General features: G+C 35.5%; 1 protein-coding gene across 3 annotated transcripts in view; it reads left to right on the top strand.

Annotated features, from left to right (window-relative positions):
- Positions 1–12,242, top strand: part of LOC113101751 (P protein-like) — a 76,984-nt gene that overhangs the window by 977 nt on the left and 63,765 nt on the right. The window contains exons 2-9 of one of the 3 annotated variants that reach the window (XM_026265676.1): positions 975–1,230; positions 5,576–5,671; positions 8,152–8,325; positions 8,792–8,849; positions 8,985–9,057; positions 9,606–9,766; positions 10,470–10,552; positions 10,764–10,917. In XM_026265676.1, coding sequence (XP_026121461.1) covers positions 1,001–1,230; positions 5,576–5,671; positions 8,152–8,325; positions 8,792–8,849; positions 8,985–9,057; positions 9,606–9,766; positions 10,470–10,552; positions 10,764–10,917 — 1,029 coding nt within the window. In that variant the 5' untranslated portion in view covers positions 975–1,000. Of the gene's footprint in view, positions 1–974; positions 1,231–5,575; positions 5,672–8,151; positions 8,326–8,791; positions 8,850–8,984; positions 9,058–9,605; positions 9,767–10,469; positions 10,553–10,763; positions 10,918–12,242 lie in introns of those variants that run through there. The other 2 variants (XM_026265677.1, XM_026265678.1) reach the window with 2 other exon arrangements.

Genomic DNA, 12,242 nt, shown 5'->3' on the forward strand with positions numbered 1-12,242 from the left:
ATTATTAAACCGGGTTTGAACAGGGGTAGAAAGAGAAATATTCCTGATGTGTTGAATTTACAGTGACACTCTTGCTGCAACATTTGAAATGTTTCTGTAGACTGTGTTAACACACTGACAGTGAGCACTTTGTATTGACCACTGGCACAATAGAGCTTGTTTGTTTCTGCAACAGTGAGGAACAGAAATCAAACAAGCACTGGTCACTAGTCATTGGTCACAGGTCACTGATGTGTCCAGGCGTCTATTCAGACAGACCTTGAGCTTTCAACACAATGACTTTCCTATGTGTCTGAACTGTAGCACAGTTTATGAAAACAGTGACCACTAGTCCTAATCCAATTACCCTGGACACTCTGAGGTTTACGACTCCTGAAGCATTATTGTTTGGCTTCTCATTGATTAGTCATGCCACTTCTGGTGTTTTTTGTTGTTGTTGGTGTTGTTTTCCTCACTCCTATGGTTATTAAGGGCTACAAACAATGGGTTGTAGGTTCTCATATATATAAATTACCCTAAAATCTCATAGGCTGTCAGTGAAGCGATGTCATACTCTGTTATGTGAAAATAACTTTATTTTTATTATGAGGCAGAGATTTTTTTTGTTCTTGTCCTTGTCCATACACTTTAAGAAGGCTTACAGTAGTGTCTGTGGCATTAATAATTATTATTCCATATATCTAAAGTGTCCAGGTAATTAATTAAAATGAGTTTCGATGGCAAAATGTGAGCGTTATTTGACTGTATATGCATGGGCAGCTGCATCCTTATTGAATAAAATCATACGCAATGCAGTTCTGTATTTCTAATTATTTCTGTCTATACATCATTGTTCTCTGATGTATGGCTCACAAAAGTCTTTTAAACTAGAAATGTAAGTCACAAAAGAACTCATCTGATGCTAATTACCAGAAATATAAAACCTGTGCTGCATTAAAAGATCCTTTGACCTCAGTGTTCCCCTTCTCCTTCAGTTGCGGTCCAGTGTGACTGAGTGAAGATGTACCTGGAGAATAAGAGTAATATTGAGGTGGAGATGTCTCAAACCGGAGGCCAGGGTCACTCCAGCAGGGTAGGCTGCAGGAAGTCTGACACTGTGGCTGGGAACTTTGATGAGCTTCGTCTGCTGGAGGGATTCTCAGGGAAGATAGAGACACAGAAATCGCTGCAGGCTGCAGCCATGCCCTCGGGAAACTGCATAATCTACACTGACGTCCATCAAGATGATAGGTAGGACAGTCAAATAGTTCATCAAAGATCAATTCTGTTAAAGGGATATTTCACCCTAAAATTTAAATAAAATAAAAAATATATACATCCTTTTAAGTTAGTATTTTAACTTTATATTTTCATATTATTATTTATTTATATTACAATTAATACTAATTATTTATTAGTTTGATTAGTTTACTTGTGCATTCTCGTTAATAATTAAAAGTCGGAATTACAAGTGGAAAACTTACAACTTTGAGTTGCAGCAGCTGTATTAAGTCAATTTTTTTATTAATTAAATTATTATTTTCATTATTATTTTACAGTAAATCTATCTACAAGTTACATTAAAAATAGGATAAAATTATGATAAATAATATATAAATACTATATTTTACAATTTAATATTTGCAAACCATAACATAATTTTCTAGTATTAAAAAAAAAATATTTATTTATTTGTTTGTTTGTTTTTATAGAAAGGTACCTCTGGTGTTAATTTATTATCATTGACATTAATATTTCGAATCGTCTCCCGTTTTAATTTTAGTTTTAGTTGTTTGTGTGTGTATGTGTTTGTTTGTTTTTTTAGTAATTTTAGATTTTGGAAGTTTTATACATTTTTTGTTTTAGTACATCAAACTAAATAAAAAAAAAAAGAAATATTGTCTGAAATGAATTTTTGAGAAATTATTTTATTTCAAGTAAAGAATTTTTGAATGGTTTTAGTTAAGTTTTCGTTAATAACCCTGGGAATGTCGCCACCTTTGTCCAACCAATGTGGCTTGAACAAACCTAACATCATAATCGTGGCTCCCCGAATTGTAAGTATTTTTTTTAAGAATTTTTTTTCCTGGAGGACTTGAATGCATCATATGCCAAAGATGATTTAGACAAACAGGTTGTCCAGCCCAAACACATTCAACCAGACTTTTGAGCACAAACAAACAGAACAATAGTTTTGATAGTGCCACAGTGTTTACACTATTCTGGGAGATCAGTCTATTAATGACTTGATTATATTTGTCTCTGCACAATAAACTGTGGTAAGAGAAAGTATTTTAACAAAGTAACATGCTTAACCTTTGAGATGTTTCAAAGAAACCTCATGCTAGAAAATCTTCAAGCAAAATGTGCTTCCATTGTGCTTCCACTGTTATGGCTGACATTAAGCAGAACACATTTGCCAGAGAAGGTCCCCAGAACCCTTAGTGAGAGCTTTTCTGTGTGAAACAGCTGCTAATCAACTCTAAAGAGGATTTGTGCTCACGTGTGGAGTTGCATTACTGTAGTAAGATCAAATGTGTGTCTTTGTGAGAGAAAAAAATTGAGTGTGGTATGGTTCTGTGGACTATGACAATGGGGGTCTTAATCTCAAGCTTGTGGTTGTGACACTTTTCGGATTAGAGAGTGCAGTTTTAGATCAGCCATCACGTGATTAATTGTTAGTCATGCATGAGATGTGGTCTTCTGCTCTCATGACTGCTCTCTCCTGCAGGAATTCTTTAATGATAACCACTCTCAATGACATCAGCTGATCACATCACATGTATTATTTAAAAAGATATATGTATTTCAATAGTTGTTTGTTTATCTTTTGTCCTATGGGAAATATACCAGAGTATGCCATATATCATTCCACATATATTATTATTTAAAATGGTGGTTTCAGTCAAATTTTTTATGTGTTTGAAAGTCTGAGACTGCACTTATTTATCAAAAGTACTTTAAAAGACACACACACACACACACACACACACACACACACACACACGTTTATATAGACACACATATAGGCACACATTTGTTTTTTTTCTGTCCCTTTTTTGGCATTTAATGCATCCTTGCTTAATAAAAGTATTTTAAGTAAAGTAAATTAGTCAAAAATTTCAACTTTCTTCATATTGTTCAGGAAATTAATGTAAGTATGTCAGGTAGACTTCAATTAGGCTGGTATTTGAGGCCGGATCTAAAAGGATGGTATAGGTGTCCCACTGGGTTACGTACTCCCCCCTCTTTGGTTTCATTCTCATCTGGACCTCACACATATTTGGATTCAGGCACAATAAGTGAAGGCTTTGCTTCATTTATAAATCCTGCATTCGGTGAGCTAACATTTCAAATCTCCTTTCTGTTGTGTAACTGCAGGGAGAAGGATTAAAGGCCTTGAAATATCCTGTCTAATCTCCCTTTTGACCAAACTCAACACCAGGATATATTCTGGAGGCCATGCCTATTATGTCTTGTCTGGAGCCCACAGACACACACACTCACACACGCACACACACCATCCCAGCTGTTTGCAGTGCGCAGGCATCAGTAGGGGTGGGTGAGTTGTTTGAGGCCTCTGTAATGCTAAGCAGCTGAGGTTTGGGATTTGCCCAATGATGTGTTAGAATTGGACTAGGGTTGACTCTATAGTCTGGCCTGTGCTGAGCAGCATTGATCTATTCTGGCATTCTGCAAAAGGCTCTCCATAACTCACACACAAACTCAGAGCCAATAGAAGAGGGACTTTACCCATTTAAACTGTCATTAATTATGACAAACAGAGAATTTTTCACAATAATTAGATTACTGAAGAGGTTCCAGTAATTAGCCCACAGAGTTCTCCGGATTTCCATCTGTTCTATTCACACAGGCCGAAAAATCTCAACACCGCTGGTGTCTCTGAGCAATAGCTCAGAATCCATCCTTTCTCTTCTCTCTCTTCTTCTGGAGACTTCTATTGATTTATTTTGTTGTTATTGAGTATATGAGATGTGAAATGTTTGCTTTATGACTACAGTAAATAAAGCTGTCCTTGTCTGAGGAAGTTCAGAGGATAAAGTATGATTACTGCATGAAACAATGCTAGTGGCCCTTTTCAATTAAATTGAAATATACTGTTTTAATGATATACTACAGTAAGCATTTAGTACCATATTAATCTATTTACTTACCTTTTATGATGCTTACATTACAAAACCATTGAAATAATTATAATTGATGCACACCAGGGGCTTCACAAGGAAACTGCATGGGGTTCATGAGTTAATGAAAAGCTAACAATGAAGTAAATCAAATGTAAAATTAAAATAACCCAATTGTGCCGCAGAATTAGTTGAAATAAAACCAAAATCACAATATATTTTATAAATATACATTTAATATATGAGATGAAATGCCAGCAGTTCAAATTTCAGTCGCAAAAATAATTTCTATATAATGTTTTGGCCATCAAAATATATGTTTATTTGCATGCCATGTGACAATTAACCAGCATCAGAAGACATGCAAATGTGTTCTTAAATTATTGAAATAATAGCTTTAATTCTCAGGTGGTATTTCAAATAAATATTTTACATCCTATCCTTTGGGAACCCCTGTCTTATAGAATACATTTTATTTTGGGAGGAACAATTAAAGATGTACTTTAGCTTCTTTAGCTTTAGTTGCCATTTTGTTTTAGTCATTTTTTAATGGAGAAGAAAATTCCACAAAAAAGTTTGACCCCCTGCTGTACTGCCGTGGAGCCCCTGTTGAAAACTCCAGATCCGGAGCACTAGAGAAATGCAACTTCTAAACCAAGATACTATTAAGACATAAATCTGGCACATTCTGCAAAAAACAATTGATTTCCCATGTCAGGATTTCAGATTTATATGTACATACATCATAGTCCTTCTATTTCTTTGTATGATGTTCTAAACTTGGATATCTGTTATATGACATGTTGAAAGATACATATTTTAAAATCATGAGATTGCGGCATTGACTTTTGTTGGGGATTCGTGCAATACATGAGCCTTTCACTGACATAAAATAAAATCACAAAGCAACTGTTTGATTTATTTCAATGTGTCACTGTATTTTATAGCATCGAAACCAAGGCCAGAACCTTATACCCTAGTATTCAAGGCCCGAATAAGCAGGATACTGTTGTCCTTAAACCTGTAATAACCATATCACTTTCATGTCTCTGTAAATCTGCCCATCCACCCTGACAAATTACGAGGTGTCAGTTAAATGATCAAGACAGCTGTAGAAGGACATAGTGGACCAGAAGGATGACTTATATAATTGTCGTTAACCTTTTGGATGTTTGAAAATCTACATTTATTTTATGATCATGTAGCTTAGACCTTGTTTGACACACAAGACAAGGATGTTTCTTAGTGGTGTAAAGATGACTTAACAGAGTCCAAAAAGGAGGAATGACTTTCAGTTCTGCTCAAAGACTTTTAGTTCCATTTTATTTCAGCTGCCAGTTTTTATAGACGAGTCATTAAAAATGGATGCCAAGAATTGATTTCTAAATGTGGCTGAGATGCTATTTATGACAGACATGCTCGGATTGAATAAGTTCTCTCCTTGTTCCCAGGCACAGCTTCAGCATGGTAAACCTCCTCAAAGACAAATCCAACCAAGCCAACCACACAGAACGGTCACCCCTTCTCAAGTTCCCCCAAAATGACAGGTGAGCCTATATTTATTTCCCTGTTGGTTTCACAATATTTCATATTCGATGTTTCCTTTTCTGTTAAGCAGTGAACAATTCTGGTAAGGTTTGTTTTTCTGGATTCATTTATTTACTTTATGTATGTATTATGTATTTACAGTATATGTATTTATTTACCAATACCAATAAAATCTAATGGTACTTCTGCTTTAACCTTATTATCTGCGAGCAAATCAGAGCAGGTAAAATTATATATACCAAAATATATAAATCAAAGTTTTCTGGCTATTTAATTAATTGTCTGTTAAGCATAATAGAATATAATTTTCGTTTGCAAGTTGTTGCAAGCGTTAACCACTAATTTCTTCCAAAGTTGCAGGACCTGTTGACTTGGCTTTAGTCAAGAAAGCTTTGGCAGAACAGTTGTAGGAATATTACCTGGGGTCTGTAATTACCGACCTCATTCTCATTCAGTAATGAGAAAAAGTGGCTTTGTGACCTTCATTTCCAACAATTACTTTATATATTACCAGGTTGAAGGCAAACAGAGCTCCTCACATAATGTGTGGCATTTAGAAATCTTGAAGTGGTCTTGACCTCTATGTACTTCTTAATTAAACCAAACACTGCCTGCAGTACAGAAGCTGAACTTTCAGTTGTCAGCGTCTATAATAATTGGGAATGATTCCAACATATTGAATATAATACTAGACATGGAGCGCATTCCAGTTTGCTCAACCAGTGAAGAATATGTTCCCACTAGCCATGTTATTTGCACAAGAATACCACATTTTCCATACAAAATGTTTGTATTTTTGTATACAAATCAATAATTTTATGTGGAAACCAACTGTAATAGTGTTGTTCATCAATGTTTTTGAGGTATGAGTTATTTTGTTTTATGCATTTCCTGTTTTCTCCAGAATAAGTCCTTGATTCACCCATGTATCCTTACCAGAACTCTAAAGCCAGTGATTTTATGTAACAAGAAGAGTTATAGTCATAAGGATTACACCTGTATTAATTCTGTTTGGAGGATATTGTGTCCTCCTCAATGCTGAATATTACTATTTTCATGCAACATTATTTTATGAGGTACATCAAGAAAAATCTCATAAAAAGTAGGACAAGTTGTCTTATGGAAATTGCAAACTGAATGAAAATTCTAATGGAATCAAACACAGGATTACATTAGTTTTTTTGTTTTTATGTTTGTGTGTTTAAGGGACCCCATATTGCAGGGTTTCTCAACCTGAGGGCCAGGGCCCGCTAGGGGACTTCAGCAAACTTCTGGGGGTGGGGTGTGGCTTAAAATGACTAAAATGTAGACAAAACATATCAAAATCATTTTAAACAACAAACATTAAGATATTTATTATTTTGATTCAACCCACTCAATATCTGAAGAAGCCTCCTTTTAAAAATATAATTTCTAGATCTTAAAAAGCCATGTAAATTATAAAAAATGTGTCTATGTTTTTTTTTTTTGTTATGCTAAACTCTAAAATACTTTATAGTGTAGAAATTGTGAGCAAATTAAAATGTTCAAATTAAATTAAATTCTATAACATACACTTTAATTTACAACATGAGAGACCATATTGATGTTTTGACATACTTTGTTATACTCTATATTCATCTTCAGTTTTGACATAGTCATTTGCATGACATTACCTTTTAATAATAAAATCTGCTAAATTTTAGCTTCTAGATGTATTTGAAGTTAAATTAAAATAGTTTTTTGTTTGTCAGTTCTTCACCAATTAGTTTAATTCAAAACAATTGGTGGGCCCACCATGCAGTACCACCGTGGACGCTCTATTGAAGACCCCTGAAAGACAGCCCTCTGAGATCAAGGGTCCTACATGGAGTAAACTGTTGTCACAGGACTAAAATGGCTGGTTGCTATCTGCTGCCCTCAGTAATACATTTTTCATTCCCTCTGTAAGGCAGTGAGCTGAATGCTAATGCTGCTAGCGATTATATTGTGCTCTCAGTCAGAATAATGCGTCTTGCTGCCTATAATCAACACAAAAGCCTCAAGTTATGTCTAGGCACTTAGGTGTATCCTCTCTTAGCATGAATTTGTCAAAGAACTGCGTAGCATAACAGGCTTTTAACACCTTTCATTAGTTTTAATCTCTATTGTGTGGCTGCAATTAGCATTTAGATGACTCATCGCTTCATAGCTGCAAGAAGTGATGTTTTACTTTGGATGATACTAAAAGTTAGCCAAGAGGGATTGGATTTTCACAACTAAATTTAAAGGTGAAGTGTTTATTCCTTGGGACTTGCGGCAACAGATGTGGCTGTAAAAATAATGATTATTGTTAACAGGTTTTCCAGGTCAAGCTAATTAAATTTCACCACTAAACAGAAAGTCCCGCCCCAAACTCACGCCATTGGAGAGTCCATCTCTTGGACTGCTCAAACAAACAGAGCAATGTTTTGCAAGCACCACAGTGTGTAACCCAGTGTTTTTACACTGTTTTGTGCAGTATAACTTACATGACACTGCATGAGCCAAGCCTGGGGTCTGGAGAGGAATCATGGGAGGCAAGCTCTGCTGAATTGGAGAGGAGGTGCAGGCTGGGCAGCGAGGTGACCAGTCTCTCCCACATCACATCCATGGAGAAATGTGAACATTACTTCAAACTGTCATTTCCCATCAGGTATGGCATACACACACTACCATTCAACATTTGGGGTTAGTACGTTTTTTAATTTTTTATTATTGAGCCAAGACATTAAAGACATTTCTAAAGTTACTGTTCTGTTGAAAATGTTATAAAATAAAAAAAAAACCTGGATCATGTGACACTTGAGATAAGAGTAGTGGCTGATGAAAATGTAGCTTCACTATCAAAGAAAAAAAAATTATATATTTATAATATATATATATATATATATATATATATATATATATATATATATATATATATATATATATATATATATATATATATAATAGTGAACACAGGTCACTTCTATATATTAATGCTTAAATACATACACAATACTTATGCTGACCCCAAACCTTTAAATTTAGAAACATTAAATAGTGAAAATTCTGGGACAATAATTGTATTTCTGTTGCTAGGTGGATGAGATAACATCTGCCTACGTTTGTTTTTATAGGCACTGCTTAAGGACAACAAAAATCATCACCATCTTCATCATTGTTGTTCTGTGTTCAGTAGGTTTTCTACTCATTAAATTTACTCCACAGATTTTTTTTATATGGAATAAAACCCATTTATGATTGTTTCACTTAAAAGCTCAAAGAACTTGTCTGACACTCTGAAATAACTATATTTATTTGAATCATCAGCTGTTCTTCAGCATGTATCCTGACAGGGAAAGCCCCTGGAGGATGCTGGCAGTCTCATCCACCGAGAGCTTCTGTATCCTCCCCGTTTCTGCATTGTTTGGGAATCTGCGTTGTTTGGGTTTGCATTGACTAGATAAATAAGAATCATTAATGCACAAGTCAAATATTGTGATGATGCATGCCACTGCGCTAACTCCTCAGACCCTGCAGGGATTTATGTTTGGTTCGGAGATTGCACTGAAGGGCTGCGCTAATTCATTTCCGTTTCTGTGACAATCTCACCATCTGCTATTTACAGCGGCCTCTGTCATGGTAACAGTCTTGCCTATGACTTCGTGCATAACAGCAGATCTGCCTGATACTTGAAGCAATCTGTGGGTCCTGCAGAGCTGGAGAGATGAATTTGAAGAGTGAACAATGCACTGAAGTGCTTCAAAGTACCTTCTGCTGGTGGGAGGGGATTGTCTGTCCAAAATGAAACCATGGCCAGCTGACATCAGTTTGCAAAACTTTTCCAAAATGCTCATGTTTAAGCTCGATGGATATTTTGTGTTATGTGTTTTCATTGGTAATGTGTTTCCTAGTTTTTGGACATTTTTCTTAACCCAACTGATCGGGTAGCTATGAATCTTACTGATTTTCGTGACAACTCCCTGCTGAAGCTGCAGGTTGGTGGGCCGTTTTTGGGGGGGATGGAGGCAGTACAAGAAGCCCAGGAGTATATTCTGATCCAGGTGGAGCAGACTGAAGAGGCGGGGTCTCGCCGGAGAAGAACTCAGCAGGTTAGAGTTGTTTCAACAGAGCCAAATCGAAGAGTTATGTTCTTCACACTACCAGCAGATTAAACTAATGTTAAATATAATTAGACTGTCAATCTGGCCTCACAAAAATAAGTTTATTTATGCTTTAATAAAATAGTTCGGAGTCAGATTTTTTAAAATGTAAAAAAAAAAAAAATTCAAATCAAAATTACAGGAAAAACAGTAATATTGTTACAATTTATTGCAGTGATGGCAAAGCTAAAATTCCTTCAGAAATTATTTGAATATGCCGATTTTGTGATCAAGAAGCATTTCTTATTAGTAGAATTTCTGAATATACAAAAAAATGATCTCATCTCTTATGCTGAAAACAATTGTGCTACTCGGATATGTTTGTAGAAGCTGTAATACATTTTGTCAGGATTCTTTGTTGAGTATAAGTTCTTAAAAAAAACAAAAACAAGCAAACAACAAAAAATAAACTTACTGACCCCAAACTTTGGAATGGCATTGTACTGTAAATTATTTATATAATAAAAAAAATGCCTTTTTTTTATATTAATGTGTATATAATGCAAATGCATTCATTTTAAGGATAAATATAAGACCTAATAAGTATCCAAATACTTTTTTAGGATGCTGTATGTAAAATACATTTAATTAAAATTAAAAGATTAAAAGAGATTATACATTCAGAATACAAACTGTAGTATTTTTCGAACAGGTGCTTTATAACTGGACTATACCATTGCATTCCCAACGAAGTGACCAAATTCTGAGAACAAGGACATTCGAAATGGTTAGCAGGTAAGACCAACCAAACAAAATCAGTTGCTCTATATTTAAAAAAAAAGTAAAATAATATTGTCATACTATTGCCATCAGATTTTTAAATTGTGTTAACAGTTCAGTAAATGCGATCATTTTATAATGTGGGTTATGCACATTTATGTTCCTGTCATGGTGCCTGCTCTAGTGTGTCTCCGTCTCTCTAATCTTTCTTTCTTTTGCCCTCCAGCGCTCATATTCTGATCAGTGTGCAGGCCTTTCTGTTAGACAGTCAGGTGGTTCCTCTGTCCATGACTCACCAGTCACTCTATGTAACCGTGGAAACACAGGTGCTTATCGCCGGATTGATCCTGGCAGGAGTCTATGTGCTCATCATCTTTGAGGTAAAATACGAGGTGTCGGTGTGAAGACATTATTTTCACCCGGCACGGTAATCCTTTCAATGGTCTTTCATGACTCATCCCATATTTCATCCCCATAAATAAGATCATCTCGGCTGTTTTGCCACGCTGACTCTGTGTGGCGTCGTCTGAGATTTGCATGCGCACATCTGTAGTCTTTTGTACCTCCTCTGGAAGAGTAGATGCCATGCTGGGTATGTTATTCATAAACTTTCTAAAGTTGTGCTTGTAAATCCAGCACTACACTGAGATGTCCTTGGCGGTAGCTATTCATAAAGTCATGTCTTTTTTTTCTTTTTCATTTGTATCTGTACTGCTTTTGAGCACTAGAGGTCACTAGCATCTACTAATGCTATCAGGAAGAGCTTTCTGCTCACCCACACTGAACAAACTGTATTAGTGCGAATGAAAATACACAATGTTTTAAGCCTCTGAAACATTGTAAATGAAATATTTCGAGGTAAATTCAAGAAGAACAATGTGACCATGTGAACTCTTGTACAAATTGTTGGATGTGCCCTTGCTTCCACTGAAACTCAAAAACTGCCTATGCAGCTCATGCAGCTCGAGTGCTGCTGTCAGTCAAATCAATGAGGGAAATAATTACTAAGACATTCTTAAAATTCTTGTTAGTTTTTCAATTAAACTGTTCACTCAAACATGATCATTTCAGTTGATTTAAAAATGTAAATGACAAAAGAATGCAAAATAGGTGCATTTTCACTAGTGGTCTCTTTTGGACTATATAAAAACATAATTTTCTGGTCTTTTTTGATTATGACTCTAATTCACCTTAAAAATGATTCATTTCTGATTTTATATATTTATTTACTTTTTTGTTCACTTTCATACAATGTTCGTCATGTCAGTCGGAACAACTAGAGCCTTAAAGAGCCTTACAGCAAAACACTCCTCCACACTTTTAACTTCCTCTTCTCCCTGTAGTGCACACGTTTTGCGAAAAAGCGGCGCTTTAGTGTGGCTCCAGGGGGACATGAGGGCAGAGGGGACCTCCTTTCCTAATTACATTTATGTCTTCAGGAGGGACAGCATGCTGCGTGGCGAAGAGTTTAATTAGACCTTTGTGGGAATGCTAATGGAGACTTTGGGGGCCCATGTTTCCACTTTTACCGTTAATACTAATGCTTCACAACTATGGCTACACTGTCATCAAGGAGCTGAGAAAATAAAAATAATGCTTTTAAAAGTGAACTAATGAACAAATTTTATGTTGAATGGGTGAGTCATAGTTCGTTTATTTTTTATGCTTTTAAAATAGAGGAGCGTTACCTCTGTGATCATCTATT

The sequence above is a fragment of the Carassius auratus genome, chromosome 6 (genome assembly GCF_003368295.1).
Source record: "Carassius auratus strain Wakin chromosome 6, ASM336829v1, whole genome shotgun sequence".
NCBI lineage: Eukaryota > Metazoa > Chordata > Actinopteri > Cypriniformes > Cyprinidae > Carassius > Carassius auratus.